Source organism: Ochotona curzoniae, unplaced genomic scaffold, assembly GCF_017591425.1.
Source record: "Ochotona curzoniae isolate NIBS_2020 unplaced genomic scaffold, NIBS_Ocur_1.0 scaffold_3208, whole genome shotgun sequence".
Classification (NCBI taxonomy): domain Eukaryota; kingdom Metazoa; phylum Chordata; class Mammalia; order Lagomorpha; family Ochotonidae; genus Ochotona; species Ochotona curzoniae.
This window is the reverse complement of record NW_024467106.1, coordinates 31,543,778-31,569,371: the sequence shown is the minus strand read 5'-3', so window position 1 is coordinate 31,569,371 and position 25,594 is coordinate 31,543,778. Positions and strand designations below refer to the sequence as shown.

The window sequence follows — 25,594 nt, the reverse complement described above, 5'->3', positions numbered from 1 at the left end:
TAGACTATTAGAGGACTCATAAAAATGAATGTGGGATCTATTAGAGGACTCATAAAAATGAATGTGGGATCAAAACAAAACAAAAGAGATCTTTCTCAGATGCTTGTAACCATTACTTTTTAATATTAGCAGAGCATTCTCTAAAGAAAATAAAATAACACAAAATAATTTATTAAAAAATGATGTATTTGAAAGGGAGAGACAAAGGGAGGGAGAAATCTTCCATTTACTGGTTCATTCTCCAAAAGGCCTCAATAGCCAGGACCAAAGCAGGAGACAGAAGCTCAGTCTGAGTCCCCCACTTGGGCAGCAGGAACCCAAGGGCTTGTATCATCACTCAGTGCTTTCAGAGTGCACCATACAGGGAACTGGAATCAAAAATGCAGCTGAGATTTTAGCCTGGGCACTCTGATGTGGGAGCTGCAGGCATCTCAAGGGACACCTCTACTACTGCACCAACTGACCATCCTAAAAGGCGTATTTAAAAAAAAAAAAGTGGTGGGGGAGTAGCTTAGGCCTGGCATGGTAACCTAGTGGCTGAAGTCCTTGTCATGCACATCCAGAATCCCATATGGGCACAGGTTCTAATCCAGGCTGCTCCACTTCCCATCCAGCTCCCTGCATATGACATGAGAAAAAGCAGCAGAGGATGGCCCAAAGCCTTGGGACCCTGCACCCACATGGGTGACCTGGAAGAAGCTCCTGATTCCTGGCTTCAGATAGACTCAGCTCTGGCCATTGCAGCCTCTTGGGGAGTGAACCAGTGGACAGAAGATCTTTGTCTCTGTCTTGACTTCTCTCTGTATAACTAACTGCCTTTCCAATAAAAATAAATAAGTCTTTAAAAGAAAACTTTAAGGTAACTCAAGCTGGGGCTGGCATTGAAGCATAGTACGTTAAGCTGCTACCCACAATGCTGGCGTCCTATATGAGCATCACTTGATTCATGGCTGCTCCACTTGCAATCATTTCCTTGCTAATGCTCCTTTTCTTGACTATTTTAACTAAAAAGCAGTGTGTGTTGACAACAACTTCCACAGGGTTTTAGAAAACTCTTGAGAAGGGAAGTCAGAGCAGGCCCCTTCCTGATTCTGCCAAGGATGTATCCCAAAGAAGTGTGGTCATCTGGGTTGTGTGTGGGGGAGGGGGTGGTTTTCCTCAGTCTCCTCACTCATCTTGTTTCTTGGTTGTTACAGAGCCTGGGGTAAATTCTCAGAGAGGGCATCTGAAGGTCGTTTATTTTCTTACAGGATGGAGGAAGACAAATGGATGAATGTCCAAGTGGGAAATATCATCAAACTAGAAAATAACCAGCCTGTTACGGTGAGTCCTCCCCCTGGCCTTGGCTCTTGCCTGCGGCGGGAGGCGGAAACCGGGACTCTAACAGCGCCTGGGGCGCCGCAGCCTTGGGGGACCTTTGTCTGCCTCAATTTGCAACAGGGACAACCCACAGCTCCCTTGGTAAGAAGCTTGTTCTTGTCCATCTGTTACCATAGCTACACATAAAGTGCAAGTGGTGTATGGTTTAGAAGGGCACACAGCTACAGTGATGGAGTCTAAACCAACATAAAAAAAAAAGTGAACCAAGTGCCTGAAAAATTCTTAGGATGAACCTGTGTTTCCAAGGGGCTGCTTTGCTCACACTGCCCTGTTAAGAGCCTGCCTTCCTGCGCCCCTTAGCTTCTCTGACTTTTCTGCCCACAGGCAGATATGCTGTTACTCTCCAGCAGTGAGCCATACAGTCTGGCATATGTGGAGACAGCGGACCTGGACGGGTGAGTGTCCCCTCCTGAGAGGCCATGAAGACAGTTCAGCCAAGCTAGAGGGGTCTCTCACTGAGGGACAGCACAATGCAGGGAATTAATTACAGCTGAATGCTTCGTACCCTGGAGTCTAACATTGAGTGCTTTGAGGTCCCTGTTCTCCATCTCTAACCTGGAGATGTTTCAGCTCTCCAGTCAGCCCCTCAGTACCAGCATGAGAGAAGAGAACAGTGAGAGTGACGCTTAAGGCTCAAAGCTCTAGCCCCAGCCCCAGCAGTAGCATCTGTTGTGTTAAGGCCCATGAAGAAGGAGAAGAAAATACACCTGTGTTGCTACTGTGTGTGTCCTGCTCTGCAGAACCTGTGTCCTTCCCTGTAGGGAAACCAATCTGAAAGTGAAGCAGGCCATCTCCTGCACCTGTGACATGGAAGATAACCTGGCCTTGCTGTCTGCCTTTGATGGTGAGTTAGGAAACAGGTTTGCTCATCTGCATCTTCCTTGATAGGAGGTGGGTTAAATGAAGTGTGGTGCCATCCCTGCTGTACATTCCATACAATTTATAAATAATCTGCACGTTGATATCACCTGGTATGGAAACCACTCATGACATATTAATAACAGAAAAAGACAGATTGCTATATATAATTTAAACCTGGTTTTGGAAACATACTCATGTTGATGCGTACACATATACGTGTATAGAAAAAGCCTTAGAAAGAGATAGCCTAGGTTATCAGCATTTCACTCTAGACAATAGGTGGATTTTACTCTTTGCTTTATTCTTTCAGTATTACTTAAATATTTCAAAGGGCAAACTTTACAAGTCAGGAAGAAGTCCAATTATTTTACTTTTTTAGAGGAAGATAGGTTTGCTTGGAGTGGTTTTGTGTTTCCTCGGATGTGGAGCTCATCTGGCTTTGCCATGCTGGGGTAATAAGTTCCAGGTTGCTTTTCCTCTCTCTTGGATGACCTGGGGGCACATACAGAATTGTTTTTGTTCGATGACCCCTAAGCCTTTTCCTGGGGAGCTGATGAGAAATGGGCAGTAGCTGAGAGAGCACAGGAAATAACTGCCTGTGTTAGGGCTCTTTCCATCCTCCAAGGAAAGACCCAAGACCCCAGAGCCAACACGCCTCCCCATTTTTCTGCAGGAGAAGTCAAGTGCGAGCTTCCTAACAACAAGTTGCACAAATTCACAGGAGTATTGACCTATAAGGAGAAGGACTACTTCCTGGACCATGACAAGTTGCTACTCCGAGGCTGTGTCATTAGGAACACAGATTGGTGCTATGGCCTGGTGATTTATACAGGTGTGTTTCCCTGGAGCCCTAGCCTACCGCTAGATTCCACTCATGGCTAAGTTGTGGGCATATTGTTTCTAGAATATAGAGATGGTAATAAGAAATATACCAGAATGCTATGGCTTTGGGATAAATAAGAGAGATAAGGAGAAACAAGACCATATTTCTTAGTGGGAAAAAAATCTGTTTTCCAAGTAATGAACTGCAACACATCAATCCTGACTTTGTTAAAGGAAAGCTTTGTGTTCCAAGACCATAGAACAGCCATGAGAGTCTCGAACTATATCTGGACGGATAAGGCTGTACACACGTGGTGGAAGCACAATGGATTTATGATGTGAGGGGCTGGGATTATGGCACAGTGGGTTAAGCCACTGCTGCCTATGATACTGGCATCCCATCTGAGCACCATTCCATTTCCTAGCTGCTGAACTTCCCATCCAGCTCCCTGATAACGCACCTGGGAAGATAACTTAAGGGCTGGGCTCCTGCCACCTATGTGGGGGAACCAAAAGGCATTTCAGACTCCTGGCTTTGGCCTGACCCAGTCTTGGCCATTGTCAATTGGGAAGTGAACCAGCAGATAAAAGGCCTCTCTCTTTCTCTCTCTTTCTCTTCTGTTCTGCCTTAGAAGAAAATAAATGGGGAGGGGAAAGAAAGGGAGAGGGAGAGACAGAATGACAGAGCAGAAAGAAAGGAAGGAGGGAAGGAAAGAAGGAAGAGTTAAAATGTGAAAGAAGATAATGTGTATGGAGGCAGAATACTCTCATGAAGAGAGACTAGATCCAGTTGTCATTATGGAGACAATAAAATACTATATGGAAGGTTCATGCTGGAGAAGAGGCATGCATGGCTCATTAGCAGTGACTGTTCTAGAGAAGTCATTTATAACCATAACCCATTCAGACACTGGATTATGATGTATTTCAGGGATGTGGAAAGAGCCTCCAGGCTACTCCATCCCCTTGGCAATAATGGGCAGCCACAACCACCACCATGGTAGGAAGCACTAAGAGGGATTTGCTACAGTGCATAGGACACAACTCACATTCCTAGAGCTCCCTTGTTGGTCAACCTGACCCTGACTATGAGTGCTATGGAAAAGACCAGCACCCACAGCCTAGGAGAAGCTTAGGAGTCCAAGCTAAAACTTCCTTCATTGGCTTTGACCTAGACAGGCAACATCTTAGGCTAACTAGCTCCTAAATTCAGAAGATTTGAAGTATAAACATTCTCCCTCACAACTGCCACTTTGTAAAGATTCTTTTTTAAATATTCATATTTTTCTACTGGAAAGGCAGACTTACAGAGAGGAGAGACAGGAAGATCTTCTGTGTGCTAGTTCACTCCTCAAATGGCCACAACAACTACAGCTGAGTTGATCTGAAGCCAGGAGTTTCTTTAAAGTCTCACATGCAGATGCAAGTCCCAAGGCTTTGGGCCATCCTCTACTGTCTTCCCAGGCCATAGGCAGGGAGCTGGATGGGAAGTGGAGAGCTTATGGGAAGCAGGAAGCTTATGGGGAGTGGAGAGCTGGGACATGAACTGGCACCCACATATTGAAAGCTGGCACTTTCAAACTGAGGATTAGCTTGGTTGAGCCATCATGCCAGCTCCCCTTAAAAGTTTATTTTTCAGCCCAACGTCTCCCCTGACATCCCTACTTCACTAGCAGTAAGATTGTCAACCAGCACAAATATAGTGAAGGTTTCTCTCTGATTCTTGACTGACTCTGTGTAGTGGGTGACTCTGGACAGCTCTGAATCAGGAGCAGGGATGCTGCCACAGGGCATCCAGATGTATTCAGTACAGAACTGAGCCACTGCCTGTGTTCTGCAATGCACATGTCCTACTGTAATCTCGACCTTCTTCGGCCAGCCTTCCCAGGCTCACAGCCAAACTTCTGACTTCCAGCCTCCCAGAAACTCATGGCATGGCATGTGCTGCACCTGGTCAGTGGTTTGCCCACCTAGCAAGGAGGTGCAGCCCTGGCATGTAAACACTGAGGAGCTCATGCAGGAATGGCAGTCTGATGGCGAAATGCCAGGAAAATCACATCTGACAGCTTCTCCCAAGAACTTCCAGGTTTTCTCAACAGCCTTGTCTCTAGTAACTGAATTCCAGGACATGGAGAGCTCCTTACTTCTCCTTCCTGTCCTGCCTGTCTTGCCTGTCTTGCCTGTCTTGGGCTCTCCGCTCCAGAACATTCTGCTACTTAGCTTCCCTCTCCAATGAAATCAATATTCAGGCCTGGTGCAATGACTCAATTGGCTAATCCTCCCCTTCGAGTGTCAGGATCTCATAGAGGTGTCAGTTCATTTCTCGGCTGTTCCACTTCCCAACTAGCTCCCTGCTTGTGGCCTGGGAAAGCAGTCAAGGATGGCCCAAAACCTTGGGACCTTGCAGCTATGTGAAAAACTTAGAGGAGGTTCATAGCTCTTGGCTTCAAATCAGCTCAGCTCTGGCCATTGCAGCCACCAGGGGAGTAAACAAGCAGATGGAAGATCCTTCTGTTTGTCTCTGCTTCTTTCTGTAAATCTGCCTTTCCAATAAAAAGTGTGAAAAAAGTCATTATAAAAATGAATCACTACTAGTGCCTTTTCCTTTTCCCCTCTTCTAGTTCAAGACGTTCAGTGGGGCCCAGCCAGGTAGAGGGGTTCCTCAGAAGAAGGTAGAGGTCTTTTTATTAGTAAATTCCTGAGGAGGGAGATTTTTGTGACTCCTGGCCTGCCTTAACGGAAGTCCAGGCAGCCTGAGGCACTACAGAGAGAGTGATAGCACCGACACAGCTCGCAGCCTCTGGGACTCTTTCCCGAAGGTTCTTCCATTTGTCGTTATGGGCGCCCACTGGGAGCTTTTCTGCAACACTGTAGCTTCTGAAACTGGGCCAGGAGATGAGATTAGGTGATCAGAAAAGAACATTCCAACCCAGTTCCAATTCTCTGAATGTATTCAGTATTCCCAAGAGCTCACATCTCCCCTTTTACCTAGGCCCAGACACCAAGTTGATGCAGAACAGCGGGAAGTCTACTTTTAAACAGACACGCATCGACCATTTAATGAATGTACTTGTGCTCTGGGTAAGTTAGAGGTGATTTTTTTTCTGTTTCTTAACAAACATTCTTAACATTCTTAACATTTCCTTCTTCTTCCCATAAGCATTGCAGCTGTTATCTGCAGCTCTGAATTTGGTCATTGGAAAGTCTTGCAGGGTTTGAGGCAGAAAAGAACTAAGTTGATTTTGAAGGAGTCAGGTTTACATCTGTGTAGTGGAGTGTTGTGCTTGCTTAAACAGCCACCGCACTTTTAGGGGCTCATGTTTGGCCTAGCAGTTAAAACACCTACGATCTATGTTATAGTGCTCTGGCTCCTGATGCAGCCTTTGGGGAAAACCGACTTTGGAAGCAGTGCTGATGGCTCAAGTAGCTGGGTTCTTACCAGCCCCATGAGCAACCAGAATGAAGTTTCTGGCTCTAGATTTTTGGCTTTTGTTAGCATTTGGAAAGTAAGCCAGGATATGGAAGCTGTCTCTCTCCTCACTCTCAAATAGATGAAACATTCAGTACATAAAAGAACCTATTTTTACTTGAAAATGAAGAATTACAAGAGGAGAGAAACACACACACACACACACACACACACACACACACACACACAGCTTTTCCATCTGCTGGCTTTCTCCCCAAATGGCCATAATGGCCAGAACTGGGTCCATCTGAAGCTGGGACTACATCAAACTAAGAAGCTTCTGTACAGCAAGGGAAACAATCAACAAAGTTAAAAAACAACCCACAGAATGGGAGAAGGTCTTTGCACACTACATAGGTGATAGAGGACTAATCTCCAGAATATACAAAGATCTCCAGAACAACTAAAACACCAAAACAAACAAACCACTCAAGAAATGGGCATGGGAAATGGGCAGACATTTCACAAAGGAATGAACCCAAATGGCAAACAAACATACGAAAAAATGCTGCCTGCTGACTACAACTTCCTGTCCATGCAAGCCTGGAAGCTGTGGTGATGGCTAAGTACTGGGGTTCTGGCCAACCCTGTGGGAGATCTGAGATCAATCTCCTGGCTCCAGCCCTGGCCCAACCCTAGCCCCATTACAGGCATTTGACAAATGAACCAACAAGTAAGTACTCTCTCTCTCGCTCTCTCTCTCTCTCTCTCTCTCTCTCTCTCTCTCTCTCTCTCTTTCTCAGATATATAAAATGTGACTTTAAAAAAAAAGGCAGATCTTGATATCTTCTTCAGAGAAGAAAAGGTCAGGTGCAGGAACCAGGAATCAAGCATTGGATCCATGGCTAAATCCTCGTCGTGCAAGTTCTGGGATCCCACTTGGCTGTCATTTTGTTTCCTGGCTGTCCAACTTCCCCTCCAGCTCCCTAATTGTGGCCTGGGAAAGCAGTTGAGGATGGCCCAAAGCCTTGGGACCCTGCAGAAGAGGCCCAAAAGAAGCTCCTGGCTCCTGGCTTTGAATCAGCTCAGTTCTGGCCATTGTGACCACTTGGGGGGGTTAACCAGTAGATGAAAGATTTTTCTCTCTGTTTCTGTCCATACTCTGATCTGCCAATCCAAAATTAATTAATTAATTAATTAATTAATTGATTGATTGATTCTGTTGTTGACCTTCTCAGTCAACAACAGAAATCCAGTGGAGCTATTGATGAAGTGCAAGTGTAAAGGAATATCCATATGTGTAAGGACAAAAAGTTTACCCTTGCATACCTTCTTAGGAAGTTTCTAGAATGTAGAGTCAAGCAAAACAAGGAAGAAACCTTTATGGGAGCCAGGAAACATGAGAGGAGTGGCAGGAAGGTCTGGGATGAGCAGGCCCAGAGAACTGCTGCTGCCAAGTAGAGCAGTGTAGAGGGATCTGTGTCTTCAGCGAACTCTTGCTTCTCCTCTCTGCCCTCATAAGGCAGAGAAAGCAGCCAGCAGGTAGCAGCAGCTAAACCTGTTGGGAAAAGCCCTGCTGGCAGAGCAGCCGCTGTCAAATCCCACATCTGTGAAGTGACTCCTGCAGACTTCTCTTCAATAAGGATGGCGTGCTGTCTGGGCTACTGTGTTCACTCCACGGCATTTAAAGATGAACATCATGACTTCCTGGTTAGGCTGCATGAAAGTACAAGCAGCAAAGCAACACCTGACTTTTCAGTCATAGGACAAAGATCCATCAAATGACCTGAGAGGTCGATAGCTTTTTCTGTGCAGAACATCAACTATCCAAGCTCACATTGATGGTAAAAACCAACTCAGCAGCAAATAATGCCTCAGTAGATTACAGAATTATCAGCGGGGTGGTCCAGTGTCCATGCAAAGGGAGGTGGAACTGCCTTCAGGTGGTTGGAGAGATATCCATTGGGCCCTGCCATGCAGCAGGAAATTCCTAGAGGCCTTGCCTGTAATGGAACAGTTCTCTTCACACCTTCATGTGCTCCACACCCACTGCATGGACCCCAGCAAGTCTCATGGGAATAAGAATAACTGTCCTTTAAAAAGTGGAAATTAGCCTTGTCGGAGGCTCAGACTCAGCAATGGACAACATGTCCAGGTGCACATGGAGGATGTGGTAAGTTCATCAGAACCAGCAGAGGACACTTGGTACCTCCACAGAGGATGGAGGACAGAATCACCCCAGCCATCTGTTGGTGGTGAAAATCTGGGCAAACAGACTCTAAGGTGGACTATGTCAGCCAGTGGATTCAGGAGAGATTTCACTGTGCTTGGAATCGTGAGATTGGCAGCAATTCAGAACTGTTCAAATGTCAAAACCACTTAAGCAGTGGCCTAGAAGGATGCCCCAGGTTGGGGACCCTGGGATGGGTAGGAGGCTGGGTGGGCTTTTCTCTTTATCTCTGCCCTTACCCTTGATACAGAAAAAAAAACAAAGAGTTTTCCTTGGAATTGTAGATTTTAGGAGAAAATAAAACACTTTTATGGCTTAAAAAATGGAAATTACATTAGCATCACACTTATCACTAGTGCTACTAAGTCCAGGAAGCCAGCAGGGTCCTGCTTTCAAACTTCTTTGTATAAGTTATTTCAGGCTAGAAAGATCTACTCAGGCGAACTACGCATCATGTCAGGGAACAGATGAACTCCTGCCCGGGCCCTTCCCCTTGCTGCAGTGTCTGTCCTCAAGTTTGTGTGTGATGTCCATGCTTGCCAGTGTTCACTGATGCCTCCTCTGCTACTCTTTCTGAAGTAGCCAACCCTGCCAAGATCTTCATCTTATTAATTTGTTTATTTTCCTCACAACCCTTAGCATTAGGTTTTTTTTTTTAATTTTATCTTCATGTTTTAACTTGTCTAGTGTGCTGTCTATTCTCACCCATAATGGGAGTTTTATCTCATTTGTTGAGTCAGTTCAAAACAATTAATGAAGAACTCAGCTGCAAAATTATGAGCCTCTAGGGTAGAAAATATATCCTATTCATCTCTTTACTGTTGAAAATGCCTTGCATAGCAAATACGTGTTGGATGGTTATCAAATGAAGGAATGTTTTTAAAATAGTTGAATTCTTACCAGCTCTTAGGGTTTGTTTGCTTTTTTTATTGGTAAATGAGCCAGGACACTGTCAGTGTAGTTGGCTGTAATACACTCTTGCTTCTTGAAGCAAGCTGAAGTGGATATCTTTCTGGTTTGAACATTCCATCCTCCTACCTCCCATCCCCAATTTTGGAAAATGCTTTTGGGGGACATTTGGCAAGCATGGGAGGCATATTCAAGAAAAGTTACTTCTTCCTGGCCCACAGCTTTACCTGCATGCGACAAGGCTGTCTGAATTCCATTTGTGAATTAGGACTGTATTTGTGAGGCACAGGAGCAGTGTGCTTGAGTTGGAAGATGCCAGAGAGAAGCCTGGGTGCAAAGGGCTATTGGAAGAGGGTGCCTATACAGGTTCAGGTGCTTGTCTCCACTGGAGAAGGAATTCAAGGAAGAGATATAGTTGAAGGCCAACAGAAAAGCCAGATTTATTTACTTGCAAAGTGCACACTCAAGGCATAAGTGCAGGGTGGCGGCTTAAGAAAGAGGGCCTCAACAGAGTCACAGGCCAAGTCTTTAGACTGCCTGGAGGCATTAGGGAGTGGTTCTGGATTGGAGGTAAGTACCACCTGTTTCTATGCCCTTTTTAAAAACTTTCAGAAATATCAGGGCCTCAGGTGCATGATAGGAATGGAGTGTTGCCACCCTAATGCTAGCATGGCATTATAAAGACACAGGCTACGCCCTGTAATGGGAATTTCTAGCTAGTGCTGATTCCAAGTTGCAACATCATGGATGTGGGGGTTTCTACAGCACAGAAGAGATATTCGGGGTTGGGGGACACAGAAAGGGAGTTTGGGGCCATGCGCAGAGGTGGGGAAGGTGGGATGGTGCAGAACTGGCTGTATGGTGAGCCGGGCTGCTGCAGAAGCTGGTTGGAGCTGCTGCGCAGGTGGGCCAAGACAGTCACGGGGTTGAGCTGGGGCTGCCAGGCAGGGCTGTAGCAGGTAGGGTAGGACAGCAGGCTGTGCTGTCAAAAGCCCCAGCATCTCTTGTTACTGTGACCTCCCAGTCTAGGCCAAAGGATGAGCAGGCCAAAGAGCTTCAGTAGCTTTGATTCAAGGGAGCCATGTTTTGCTAAATGGAAAACTGCTCCTTTTGGGTCTGACAGACTGGTAATGAGCAAGTAATCTCTGGGATTTGTCACAATCACCAAACTGACAATTTCTTGTCTCTTTCTTCCTATTGAAAGGAAGCAAAGTGAAGGTTTTTTTTTTTTTTAAAGACTTGTGTATTTTCATTGAAAAGGCAGAGTTACAGAGAGAAGGAAAAACAGAGAGATCCTCCATCCACCAGTTCACTCCCCAAATGGCCACAACAGCCAGAGCTACAGCTGAAGCTGGGCTGAGGAGCCAGGAGTTTCTTCCAGGTCTCTCATGGGGGTACAGGGGCCCAAAGACTTGGGCCATCTTCTACTGTTTCCCCAGGCCACAAGCAGGGAGCTGGACTGGAAATGCAGCACCCAGGATTTGAGTCAATGCCCATTTGGGATGCTAGCAGCTGTAGGTGGAGAATTAGCCTGTTATGCCAACTCACTAACCCCACAAAATGAAGCTCTAAAGACTAAGCACCAACCACCACAGTAAGACAAAATGTGGAATTTCTGCAAAGGGCCCCAGATGGCAGGAAAAGCTCTAGGAATGGAGGAAGAACTGCTTGTGCCCTGTCCCAGCTGTGCTCAGGCTAAGGGGTAGCCCTGCTCTCTGCGGGCATGTTCTGGTGATAGGTGGTGTTTCTGTTGGTTCAGTTTGGTTCCGGGGGACTTAGAATCTGGGACTCAAAATCTGACAGTGGTGGCAGGACACATCTCTAGAAATCACAGGTAGTTCTCAGTTATCCTGAAGCAGGGTGCTTTAGGGGGGAGTTCACGTGGATTTACACCAGTCATTTTACTTTCCCTGTTTTTCCTACTGGAGCTTATGAGTTAGGACACAAGGCAGTAACAACTGGGCAAATATGGACTTGAGTCTCACATGGGCTACAGAAACTATCCAAAAAGGTAAACCAAACCAGCAGAACTAATCCTTGAGGCTTAGTTTGAACCATGAGAAAACCTTGAACTGTGACTCCTGGAGCCTGGTGTTCATGGGACTCATGAGAGAAGAATGGGGATGTGGATTGAGATTGAGACAGGAGGGTTTTATGTCCCAGAGAGACCCCTGCTGTCACCACCCCTATCCCGAAGAGCTGAGCTACTCAATGTGAACCTGCCCCAGGCTTAAAATAAGAGCATATTGTATTCTATATTTTCTCAGGGTTTCTTTCCTCCCAAGCCTTTACCTTACTCTCAAATCTATTTTTGGTATTGAAAGATATTGAGTATATATTGATCATTGTTAAGTGATGAAGCTATTATTAATATGTTTTGGAAGATTTTTCTGTCTTAGAGCTACACTAAGCTACTTAGAGGTAAAATTAAGTAATATGAGAAGTTTTCCTAACACAGTAGGGAAGGCAACAGATTAAGTGCAGCTGACCTTGATTGGATAATTGTAGTAAGAGACTGCAGGCAAAATGCTTTCCACTGTCAATACCAGAGCCTGGAACTTGCCTTCCAAGGAGAGAGCCTTCGTGGAGATGAGGCTCCAGAGCAGCCCTGAAATGGCACATACATTGAATGAAATGTTCATTAAATTCCTTTTTTTTTTCTTTTTGAAATAGATCTTCCTGCTTTTAATCATCATGTGTCTTATGCTAGCAATTGGGCATGGCATTTGGGAGAGCAGCATTGGCTACTACTTCCAGGTTTTTCTGCCATGGAAGAGCTATGTCTCTTCCTCAGCCGTCTCTTCTCTCGCTACATTCTGGTCCTACTTCATTGTTCTCAACACCATGGTGCCCATCTCCCTCTATGTCAGGTAGGCTCCTGTGACCCACTGGGTAATGGGGAAGGGGGTGCCGGAGGAGGGAGGGCGGACAGAGAAGCTGTCTTCATACGTTCTTCTTAAATTTCCTGGCTGGAGCGTCAGATTTTAGAATGCACATTGCCTATTCCACAATGCCTATTGTGCTGAACACTCTTAAATACATATAAGGTAGTTTAAATACCTTCTGTGTCCAGACTGCTAGCTTATTCATTTCCTGCCTTCAGCTGGTAGAGAAAGAAGGCAGAGAAACATGCGAACCAATTTGAGAAAATGCACACCAGTTGGGAGAAGCCTCTCATTTACCAGTAAGATGAGGGGCAAGTATTCACTCCTGGCTCACTCAGTCCCACAGAAACAATGTGACAAATGGTACAAGGATGTGATTGGGATCTGAGTTCAAGCCTTAACAGTTGGAGATGAAATGGAACCCTAACCCTAACTTTATTTTCTCCCCTCTTTCACAAGTGCCTTGGACAAACATTTGGAGTAGATGAAGTCATCTTTTACCATGTTTCAATCTGCTTTTTCTGGTCCAAGCATTGCCTTGTACACATACATCCCATGTACAATTTGGTGTCCTCCTTTCCTGGTTCCCTAGACTCTGCACTTGGAATTCCAGCCCCTAAAGTAACCTGTAACTAAAGTACCTTATTTAATAAGTGTGTGTTGAACACTTGCCTTGTGCCAACCACAGTACAAAGTGCTACGGATAGAATAATGGACAATAGGAGCTGGGCATGTGGCATGGTGGGTAAAGCTGCCTCCCGTGACACTGGCATCCCAAATGGATGCTAGTTTGAGTCCTAGTTGCTCCACTCCTGATTTAGCTCCGTGCTAATGGCCTGGGGTAAGCAACAGAAGATGGCCTAAGTTTTTGAACCTGTGCTACCTACATGGGAGATCAGGAAGAAACTCCTGGCTGCTGGCTTCAGCCTGGCTCAGCCCCAGCTATTATGGCCATCTGGGGAGTGAGCCAGCAGACAGAAGATTCTCTGTCCCTCCCTCTCTATTTAATCTTGTTTTCAAATAAATCAATCAATACAATGTTTTTGAAGAAGCATGTATAATAAGAATACCCTTTCCCTACAGAAGCATACAGTGTAGCTAAAAACACTTATACATAAATAGTTATGTTACAATATAAAAATAGCATAAGAGAAGTATATGCTTGTGTATATGTATATTTAAAGCTGTTGTAGGAACATTAAGAAGAACTGGATTATGGGGGGAATCCCAGTGCCTGCAACTGTGTCACATAATGCAATGTAATAAAAAAAAGAAGAAGAAGAACTGGATTAGTTCTTGCTGGAGACAGATGGCTTAGAGGAGAAAATAATAATTTGATATTTGAAGAGGGAAAAAGGAGTGGTATTTGTCAAAGTATGGGGAAAAATAAAACAAGCAAGAAGCTCCATGAATCAAAGAGAATGAAAGTTTTTCAAAGTTGCTATTCAGATAGCAACGAGTACATAGACTAAGGTGTGTTAGATGATAATTTAAGATCACATCCATCCAATCTTCCAATTTTAGGCCAAATAGTACGATTTTGTGCTGAAGAGGCAGCAAATGCCTCTCTGAGGCAGGAGATCTTGGGATGAGGATTCAGGTTAGAACCAGCACTGTGGTGGCTAGTGTGGTGGACAGGAAGGGAGCGTGACTCCAAGCAGGAGGGTCTTGGGGATGGCTGGTGATGAGGGCCTACACACCTCCTCCCTCACCCCACAGGTCAAGGTCCCTAAGGCTCTGGGCCACTCTCTCCCAGCCCTGGACTGCTAATAAAACTGCCAACCACATGTGCAGGATGCATGACAACGGGCAAGGGAGTCCCTAGAAGTCTTCGCTGCTTTTCATGTGAAGTTGCTTGTTAACCATGAAGAGTCAGCACAAAGTGATGTCACTGAAAGGCAAAGAAGATTGTGATCAAGGCACTGGGGAGAATTCACATAGAATGAGGAGAAGGAGGTGCCCAGAGGGAGGCTGGCTCCTTGGGGAATTTATTAAGGATTGACCCCTAACCTGTTTCTGAGTTTCACAGCTTCCTGTGTAAGGCCGGCCTGTGGGATCATTTGGTCTGGCTCTACCAAGGCGACCAATCAATCACAGTAAGGACTCAAAATTCAGTAACTCTACAGCAAGTTTGATCTTGAAGTTGATAACTTTGTATAACCTGCAAATGGTATTGTAAATACCCCAATGGCACTTGGCAGAAGCAAGCTTTAGCACCTTTGTTCTAAAACAGACACGCCAAGGATGCCAAGTGTCTCCCTCTTCCCCACATGGCAAGCAGTAATAACCCTCTGGCTAGGCCAGCATCAGCTTGTGTGGGTTAGCTGTTGTTCCATTAGACCTTGCAGGATCATGCAAGTTCCAAAATAGTGACTTTTCCTGGACACATTTTGGAAAAAAAAGGCATTACAGAAAGATTCAACTCCGACGAGTGGCTCAGGTGTATGTGCATCTAGGAGGTAAAGCCTTGTGCTCAGTGTCCTGCAAGACTGTGGAGTGGTGGGAAGGGCTTGCAGGAGAGGTCTGCAGATTGGGAAGGAGGCAACCAGCATGATACGTTGACTTGTCTTAGCCTGACCCAGGACCCTTCTCTTCTTGCTTCCTCTTTAGTGTGGAACTAATAAGACTGGGCAACAGTTACTACATCAACTGGGATCGGAAGATGTTTTATGCACCAAAGAACACACCAGCACAGGCTCGCACCACTACCCTTAATGAGGAACTTGGACAGGTTAAATATGTTTTCTCCGACAAAACGGGGACCTTGACTCAGAACATCATGATTTTCCTCAAGTGTTCTGTTAATGGGAATCTCTATGGTATGCATGGCTTCCCGCCTTCCCTGAGTCCTGGGGAATTTCATTTTTGTAGATTTTTCTCCAGGATAATCTAGCTCTAAATCTAAACACCTCTGAAAATCTGCAATTGCCTCCTGTTCTCCTGTCCTGTCTTTTCACCGAGCTAAGAACACCCAGCTCATTCAATTCTAACCAGAAAGCAATTATTTGGCACCTTCTAGATGCAATCCATTTGAGAAAACCACGATGTGCAAGTCCTAGGCTCCATTCCTCAAGTGTTCCCAATGTCTTAAGGAAAAGCAGTAACTCAGCTCACTCCTATATTGAATCAGACAAGAGCTGGTAATGGGGTACACAGCTTTGGCTAAACAGGAGAAATAAGTTCTTAATAAAAATGTATGATGTATTTCAAAATTACCAAGAGTAGATTTGAAACATCCTCACAGCAAAACCAAATATGCAAAGTGACAGATATGTTAATTAGCTTGATAATCACCCCATGATGTATACAAATGTGAAATTAGCACAATATACTTGCAGGTCTATAAAACCGCCAGTTGCAAGTAAATTAAGAAGTCAATCAGAGCAGTCAGTGTGTTACTGACATGGCTAATCTGCTCCCTCTCTAGACGAATGCATAGCTTTGAGAGAAGCCCATGGAGGGTGGGCTGATGAGGCCCAGTCCCTCACCTGTCTGCTCTCCTGTGGGTTTGATCATACTGCTCAGTGCCCTGGCAAACAGGGGACGTCGATCATGGTTGAAAGGCTAAGAGACATGGAATAGTCTGGGCTAGGGAAAAGGCTTTGATCCAGAGAGAGGTGGTAGTTGCACACTATTACGAATGTATCAAATGATTCTAAACTGTATAGTTTTAAATTGGCATTGTCTATCCTGTGAATTTCAACCTTCATTAAAAAAAAACAAAAAATTTCAAATAAGATAAAACAGTTTAATATTTCCTATGAACCTTGCCAAATAACTTTTCACATGCATAAATTCAAAAGGCTTATTTTTAGATAAATTCATTTTGAGTAGGTGGAGATCTAGATTCTCTGACTCTAAGACCTCATTGTGTACTGGGTAGGACTGCGAAGGACTAAGTATTTGTGTGCTTGGCATCAGGGCTATCTTCTGCCTACCTGGCTGTATTACCTGCCAGTGAAGAATCCTAAGCATTCTAGAAGTATCTTCACATCACTTCACATCTAGGTAACTTTTCTGATTGCAGGGCTTCCACGGGATGAAGTCTCTCAGACGCAGCAGCTAGTTGCCCTCATTTTTGAGTCCAACCTCTCCTTACGTTAGCTTAGAGAAAGGAGACCCCTCTGTATTGTGGCTTGTGAGGCCTGCTGGGATTTGAGGCAGCTTGACTACAAGTTTAGGATGAAGAATCAGAAGAAAGAAGCTTTTATAAAAACAAAGCAAAAAACTCTTTAAATTTCTCTATGACCCAGCCTAAGTAACTCTCAAAAACTAAAAGCAGAGACCCAAAAAGATATATGTGTGCCACTGTTCACTGCAGCATTATTGATGATAGACCCCAAAATGGATATAACCCCGGGGAGTGGATATACAAAATGTGTATGTACATACCGTGGATTGTTATTCAGCCAGAAAAAGTAATGCAGTTTGTTAATGCTATAGTATGGATAGACCTTGAAAATATTATGCTAAAATTAAATAAGGCAGACCCAAAGAGAATAAACATTGTTTGGTTCTGTTTATAATAAATATCTCAAATGTGCAGATTCATAAAGCAGAAAGACTGTGGTTTCCAGGGGCTTGGGAAGAATGGGCTGTTTCTATTTGGAGTGCTGAAAAACCACTGCTGGTGACTGCTGTGCAACATGGTGGATGTAAAATGGTTAGAAGGGTAGGTTTGTGACATTGGTAGATAATCGCAATAAAAATGTATTTAAAGTTCCTCCTTTAAAGCCCTTGTAAGTCAGCCCTGTTTACTTACCAACAGGTGATGTTGCTGACAAGAACGGAGAGAAGGTACCAGCCTGTGAGGTGAGTGATGGGAACTGTCAGGGAAGCACACGTGGGTGCCTAGGGGGCTGGGCTGCTGGGGAGCCTCGCCCCTGAAATACTCAGGCTTGAACAACCCCCATAATACCAGAAATGACATATATCTACTTGAAGGATTTCAAATTTTTTTTAGGTGAAAATCTTTCATTCACTTTTTGTTCCTCTTTAAAAAATGTTCCTTGTCAAAAGAGAATTCAGCATAGAAATTGTAAAGAATAAAGTTAAAATTATTCCATCCCATTAGATAAGCAGCATCAAATGTAGGAGTTTATCCTTTCAGATGGGTCTCAGTGTGTGGATGCAGGGCTAAATGTGCACATCTCAATCCAGATGAAAGAGCGGGACACGGAAACACAAACCATGCCTGCCTCGTTCACTTAGCTCCACGTCGTGGTCATCTTCCCATGTCAGTAGATCTAGGTCTACAGCATCATTTGAAGGGGGTGTCATTTCCAATTCTTCTTGCAGTGCTATACCTTCATGTATATAACCAACCCCCTACTTTAAGTTCTTTTCCTTTTCTTTTGTTATTACAAATACCATTTCAGTCAACATCCTGGTACATAGATTGTTGTCTGCTTTTCTGATCATTATTCCCTTAAAGCCCCCAAACAAGAAAGGTCATTCACAGGGTAGCCACAGGAGCGGACATTGTGGTACAACAGGCTAAGCCAGCACCTTTGACTCCAGTATCCTACTATAGACTGCTCCACTTTGGATCCAACTCCCTGCTAATGTGCCTGGGAAAACAGTAGGAGATGACCCAAGTGCCTGGGCCCTGTGCCCACGTGTGAGATCTAGATGAAGAACCTGAGTCCTGGCTTCCACTTGGCCCAAACCCATCCATTGCAGCCATTTGGGGAATGAACCAGTAGGTGCAAGATCTCTCTCTCTCGAGTTTCTTACCCCATCTTGTTATCCTCACTATCGCCTGATCATAAAACAGTTTGTATTAAATCACTGGAATCCTCATTCTCCTAATAACAAACTACCTATAGCCTCCATCCTTTCATTTGGGAAAAAAAAAAAAAAGCTCTCTTCTCCCTGCCTTAATTGAAATACATATGGCTTTCTTAATCCCATCAATAGTTATAAACTGGACCTGACACAATAGTCCAGTGGCTAAAATCCTTGCCTTGCATGTGCCTGGAATCCCATATCAGTGCTGGTTCATATTCTGGCTGTTCAGCTTCCCATCCAGCTCCCTCCTTGTGGTCTGGGAAAGAAGTTGAGGACAACCCAAAGTCTTGGGACCTGGAGGAGGCTCCTGGCTCCTGGCTTCGGATCAGCTCAGCTCTGGTCATTGTGGCCACCTGGGGAGTGAATCAGCAGATAGAAGATCTTTCTGTCTCTCCTTCTCTCTGTGAATCTGACTTTCCAATAAAAACAAAGAAATCTTTATTTTAAAAAATAGTTACAAACCCTCAGCTCTTTTTCCTCTGGTCTATCCATCCCTTGTGACTTCTTTTTCTGTCTTACCCAGCTGTGTGCCAGGATCATGAGCTACCTAAGTACCTTGTCAGTCCTCCTTTGTCCATTCTTCAATCACTCAACAAATCTCAACCTTTAATTAATCAAACTAGCTACCTTGCTTCATGTCTAATCTCAGAGCACCAAGCACTACCTTGGCAATTGGGAAAACTCCGCAAGTTGGCAGATTCCCTCCCCTCCTGGGCTTCACTGCCACTCGGCCAACTTTTCACCTGTTGGTAATCAGCTTCATGTTTATCCTTCATACTAGCTCTTCCAATAGCCACCACTTTGGAGCCTTCTACCACATTCTGCTGACTCCCTGGGATGCAACAGATGGTAAACCCCTTTATTTTACTGAGAAATGTCTAAGCTAGCAGCTAAATATGTGTATCTCCACACATATTGGAACCTATTTTTGCTTCCTTTCCTTCAGTCTCAAAGAAGATATCACTTTTTTTCTTTTAATATCTATGGCTTTATATGTTCTAGAATCTATTGCATCCTACTTCTTCAGGAACCTCAGAAAGTCGTGCAGTGTCTCCTTACTAATATCTGAAATATATTCCTTGATCTGTTTCTTTCTCCCCAGCAACAAATCTTTCTTTAAACACTGCTTAGTTGGGGCCATCATGATGGAGTATCAGATATTCCTCTGCATGCTGTGCTGGTGTCCCATACGGCTGGTTTGAGTCCCAGCTACTCCACTTCTGATCCAGCTCCCTGCTTATGAACTGGGAAAGCAGCAGAGGATGGCTTGAGTCCTCTGGGCCCTTTGCACCAACTTCAGAGTCCTGGAAGAAGTTCCTGGCTCCTGGTTTTGGATCAACTCAGCTCCAGCCATTGTGGCTTTTTAGGGAATGAACCAGTGGATAGAAGATCGATATCTCTCTCTCTCTCTCTGTCTCCCTCTCTCTCTGTAAGTTCATCTTTCCAATAAAAATAAATAAATCTTAAAACCATCAACAATAAAAATCACTTAGTAGTTCATGCAATTGGGATATTATCCAGCAATAAGAAGTGAACTATAAGGGCACATATATGCAAAAAAAAAAAAAAAGTCGTGGAGAAAATTTAAATGAATGTTTCTAAGGGAACTGTAAGGTGGACCTACATGTGCTTTCTGCTTAATTTTTAGGTAAATTGTTTAAGAAGTAGAATATTCATTTTGAATAACAATTTAAAAGCTGTAGCCAATTAACCAAAAGTGACCTCTAGTGGTAAATTTTTTAAAAAATTTTTCTTTATATTTTTGAAAAACACAGAACCTCTTCCTTGCTCCTACCATTTCCTCTAGCTATTATCTGTCTTCATCAGTGAATTCAAAATATTTCTGGAGTGTCTAGCATATGTCAGAATGTGAATAAGTGCTAAAAGCTCAAGGAAAACAAGACTACTTTGTCCCTGCATTGGCAGACTGATGAGGAGCCGAAGAAGTAAACAGGGGATTCCGGAAACCTGGAATTCCTCACCTTATCTTCAGTTTTTTCTTTGCTCTATGTAATCAGACTAAATGTTTTATCATGTTCCCTGTGACTATCCTAACCAAGACCATTGGTGACTACCTTGCTGAGCCTTGGCCCAACGCCTGCAGAGTTTAACACCCTTCGGCTTCACCTTTCTTGAGGTTCTTGTGTCCCTTGCCTTCTATTACATCATGACTCTCTTCTTACATTGCCCTCCCTGTCTAGTCACTTTTTCTGATCTCCTTGCCTTGGGTACGGATGTTCTCCAGGCTCTGTTCACAAACCTCTGCTCTACCTGCATAGTTTCCACACGCACCATCATGGTTTAGCATGCTGTCAGCTGCTGATTACCTCCAATATTCTAGGAATCCTTGCCAGCTTCCTTCTGTGCATGGCTATCACTGCAACTCAGAGCTTCCTCACGTGCAGCCTGTTTCCCTCCATTCTCAATCTACTTCCTCTCATCTGACATTCCCTGTTTTTCATCATTTTATCTAGTATTGGATTTGTCATTTGGCTTTGTTTAATGGGTTATTTGGCTTTCAATTTTAGAGTTACTCCTGAATGCTGCCTCTCAGATCAATCATGCTGCATGGCAGCTCCAAGCCAGTTCTGCCTCTTACCTGTCTGGAGGGAGAGAGCAACAGCTGGCTCTAGAGCAGACATTATACTGTAGTGACGACGAAAGGGGGAAATCAGTGGGGTTGAGGAGGGGGAGGTCCCAGAGCCATTGAACTGTATCATAAAACAAATGAATTAATTTTCAAAACTACTAAATTAAGGAAATGATTTTGAGCATTTTGGGTATGAAGAGTGAAGGAGAGGAAGAATTCAGAATAGTTTTCTATTTCTCAATTGTGGATCCCCAGATGGTCCAACTGGTCTTCCTGCTTCTCATCTTGCTAGTTCAGCATGTTCTCCATGCTGCTGCTGGAGACATCCTCAGGCACAAAGGTGCTGGTCTCTCCTCGAGTAGAAAACCACAGTAACATCTGTGAGCAGCAAGGTAATGCAGGGTCTCTTACCTCTCTCAGCTTATCTCTCACACTCACCAGCCTCTGTTTTCTTAAATATTTATTTATTTTTATTGGAAAGTCAGATTTACAGAGTGAAGGAGAAACAGAGAAGGATCTCCCATCCAGTGGTTCACTCCCCGAGTAGCTGCAACATCTGGAATTGAGCCGATCTGAAGCCAGGAGCCAGGAGCCTCCTCTGGGTTTCCCACATGGGTGCAGGGTTCCAAGACTCTGGGCTGTACTCTATTGTTTTCCCTGCCCACAGACAGAGAGCTGGAAGGGAAATGGAACAGCCAGGATATGAACTGGTACCTATATGGGATCCTGGGAGAGCAAGGCAAGAACTTCAGCCACTAGGCTACTGTGCCAGGCCCAAGCCTCAGTTTGTAAAAAAAAATTATATATATATATATATTTGCATATATATCTATAGGTTATTTGAAAAGCAGAGTTATATAAAGACAGAAAAGGAGATGGAACTATATCTATTTAATTGCATACATTGGTTCAAATGGCTGCAAAGAGCCAGAACTAGGTCAGACCAAAGAAAAAACCCAGGAGCTTTCTCTGGATCTCCCTCATGGGTACGGAGCCCATATGCTTTGGGCCATGTTCCACTTTCCCAGGTGTATTAGTGGGGAGTTGGATTGGAAGTACAGCACCCAGGTCTTAAAGAGGTGCCTATTTAGGATACTGGCACTGCAGATAGGAGCTTAACTTGCTACACCACAGTGCCAGCCCTGACTCACCAGCCTCTAGTTTCAAAGAACATGCTAGGATGAGTCCAATTCTAGAAAAACTTCAGGAAATACTATATAAGGCATAATGATACATTATTAAAATGATGAACTGTGTTCGTTAGTCTATGTTTTACCAGGTCAAGGACTTGTCTGACCACACTTCCTTTGATAAATATCCTTTGTGTGAGATACAGAAAAGGACCGGTGCAATTCAGTACAAACTGCCCTTTCCCTGAGGTAGAACCAAGCAGGAAAGTTATGTCTGAACTTCACAGGCTGGGGCTCAGACCAGGAAACATCTACAGAAAACAGTGGGGAAAGATGGTTACAAGTACTGCTAAAGGTTGCACAAACATGTTAATAACATTACACTCCAGGACCAACCAGAAAAACCTGTGTCTTCCCAAGGCGGCCACCTACAGCTCCACTGAAAGGGCTCACTGAAAGGGTTCCTCAGAGTCACTGTCTAGAAAGGAGCCAGAGTCACAGCCATGGAAACTGTTAGTGGATAGCAGGTCCAAAGAGGGAGGAGAGGACTAAGGTAGGAACACCTACAGAAAATATTCATGAGTAGTAGAGGCAGGCAAATGAAGCAAAATTAACTCTGTGGACAGCATGCATGTACTGAGGCTTTCTTGTCATGTGGCCTGCCCCTATTTTGCAGTATTCCTCACCAGTTCCCCTTTGAACACTGATGCAGCTAAACAGGAATAGTGAAACACGGTGGTCCCACCATTCCTGGGACTCTGTTCTCTTGTTCCCTTGTCCACTCCAAAAATCAGAGGACCACCATAAGGAAGACCTTCCAGACACTATTGCCTAACAGGGAACAGTTGTCCCCTCAAAGCCCATGGTGTTGGGACTGGGAATGGTAGAGTTTGGAGATGACCATTAATCATTCAGGATAGTTGGGCTGAAGAAGGGCCTGGGATCAGCATGGCCCCAGTGAATGGACGATCCCAGTCAGGGCTGCGATGGCTTTAGAAACGAGCTTAGCTTGCTTCTCCCTTCTCATCCTGTTCGGTGTTCCCATCACATTCCAGAAATGGTCCTTCAAAGTGATCACCTATAAAGTGCCGAGCTGCTGCTGAGACATGTGTTCTGAATTTTCTGTTCACAGAGAAACAAGGTTGACTTCACCTACAATAAATTGGCTGATCCTAAGTTTTCGTTTTATGACAAGACTTTGGTAGATGCTGTGAAAAAGGGAGATCACTGGGTATGCTTGTTTTTCCTGTCACTGTCATTGTGTCACACGGTGATGTCCGAAGAGAAAGTAGAAGGTGAGGAGGGAGCTCAGGCCTCATGAACTGGGAATGTGTGGCAGAGTCTGGGTGGGTTGCGAATGGATGTATTTGTTAGGATTGGTAATGGCCGAATATTCAACAGCTGATGGACGGTGAGGATAAGCAGTGAGATTGCAGTCACTGCAGATGCTCTCAAGCAGAAAACAGCTCTCACCTTAAATGCAGATCCAGTCATTGGTCCAATGTGGTGCTCCGGCAAAAGCTCCTGATCTTGAGATTCTGTGATGTGCTGTCAGAGTCCATTGAAACTGTCCCTGAGATCAGGCCCACTCTCTGACAAGACTTCATGAAGGAAGCGTTGAGTAGTCCTCTTGGCACTTCACTATTTAAAGGTGCCTCCACACACACATCCTGGTTTCTTTAGTAACCTTAAGAAAATGTGGCATTTAAGAGTGTGAAAATCTGCAGAGAAGTTGTGCCATCCATCAAGTCACCAAATCTTTTTTAAAAATAAGGACTGAGGAGCAGCTGGTTATCAGCTTAACAGGTTTCTTTTTTTCCTTAACAAGCAGTTTAGGCAGCTAAGTGAATCCTTTGAAGTCAATGTATTCTTCAATATATTTTCACCAATGTTCATACTTTATGTGTACTTAAATATCACTTTATGGTTTTATACATTTTACTCCCATTTATTTTATCTCCTCCAATCTACACAACAGTCAGGCGAAACCAGAAAAATGACCACTATTTTATAGAGAAAGAAACCAAAGAAAAAAGAGAGTGAGTTCTTTGCCAAAAATCCTATAATCAAGAAGGCCATGGGAAATAGTGCTTCTTCTGACTTTGCCTTCTCCAGTTCCCATAAGATCCAGCCCAGCCAGTGGCCAGCCATTCCAACAAACTGTTATTATTGGAAGCATAATTGGCATCTGTGTTTACACACAAAAATTGGCCTTAATTGCCCAGCAGACACAGTATATCCAACTTAAAGTTACACTCCTCACCTACCTCACTCACAAGAATCTTATTGATACCTATTTTAAAAATCTTTTTTTAAAAAGATTTATTTTGGGCCCGGCGCGGTGGCGCAAGTGGTTAAAGGTCCTCGCCTTGCACGCCCAGGATCCCATATGGGCGCTGGTTCTATCCCGGCAGCCCCGCTTCCCTTCCAGCTCCCTGCCTGTGGCCCGGAAAAGCAGTCAAGGACGGCCCAAAGCTTTGGGAACCTGCACCCACATGGGAGACCCGGAAGAGGCTCCTGGCTTCGGAATGGCATAGTATCGGCCCATTGCGCTCACTTGGGGAGTGAATCATTGGATGGAAGATCTTCCTCTCTGTCTCTCCTCTCTGTATATCCGCCTTTCCAATAAAAAAATAATAAGATTTATTTTTATAAATAAAATAAAAATAAAAGATTTATTTTTATTATTTTATGATTCACTCCCCAAGTGAGCGCAATGGGCCGATACTATGCCGATCCGAAGCCAGGAGCCTCTTCCGGGTCTCCCATGTGGGTGCAGGTTCCCAAAGCTTTGGGCCGTCCTCGACTGCTTTCCCGGGCCACAGGCAGGGAGCTGGAAGGGAAGCGGGGCTGCCGGGATAGAACCGGCTCCCATATGGGATCCTGGGCGTGCAAGGCGAGGACCTTTAACCACTTGCGCCACCGCGCCGGGCCCTTAAAAATCAAATTGCAAATATGTATGTATCCATTGCCAATACTCAAGGAAAAATAAGATGCCAAATGAGGCCACACAGACTGGCATTGATTAAAATACCACTAAGTAGTTACATGTTCTTGCCTTTACCATGTTTGTGCCAAAACTGTGTAGTCCAGACATGTATGATTTTAAGCAACATGATAACATTTCTTTCATGTGATAATGAAGCCAGTTGTTTCTTGTGCTAGGGGTGGGTCAACAATCTATGACCCATTGTCTGGTTGTATAAAACCTAAAAATAGTTTTTGTTTTCTTTGAGCATTTGGGGGGAAAAGTTTAAATAGTTTTATGTAACATAAAAATTATATGAAATTCATATTTCAGCATCCAAAAAGTCTTATTGGAGCACTGTAAAAAAATCATTTTGACTTTCCGAAGGTCAAAAATATACCACAGGATGTGATAGTATTCTAACATAAGAGATCTGGAAACATCTTGAGTAATATCAAATAGAAAGGTTAATTCCACAGAGTGAATCATTTAGCTTCCCTGTTTAGTCTCATGGGTGATAACATTAATTCACACACATATTTTTAGTAGTTTGCTTAACTATCAAGCTGATCAACTTAAAGCAGTGTTTATCAAAATGTGGCCAGCTCTATGTAGGAGCA

General features: G+C 44.3%; 1 protein-coding gene across 1 annotated transcript in view; it reads left to right on the top strand.

The window, feature by feature from the left end:
* Positions 1 to 25,594, top strand: part of LOC121144949 (phospholipid-transporting ATPase FetA-like) — a 50,914-nt gene that overhangs the window by 7,241 nt on the left and 18,079 nt on the right. Inside the window, exons 5-13 of the mRNA XM_040963593.1 lie at positions 1,251 to 1,323; positions 1,705 to 1,775; positions 2,142 to 2,224; positions 2,915 to 3,073; positions 6,056 to 6,144; positions 12,285 to 12,481; positions 15,107 to 15,315; positions 17,265 to 17,308; positions 23,139 to 23,301. Coding sequence (XP_040819527.1) covers positions 1,251 to 1,323; positions 1,705 to 1,775; positions 2,142 to 2,224; positions 2,915 to 3,073; positions 6,056 to 6,144; positions 12,285 to 12,481; positions 15,107 to 15,315; positions 17,265 to 17,308; positions 23,139 to 23,301 — 1,088 coding nt within the window. The remainder of the gene's footprint in view (positions 1 to 1,250; positions 1,324 to 1,704; positions 1,776 to 2,141; positions 2,225 to 2,914; positions 3,074 to 6,055; positions 6,145 to 12,284; positions 12,482 to 15,106; positions 15,316 to 17,264; positions 17,309 to 23,138; positions 23,302 to 25,594) is intronic.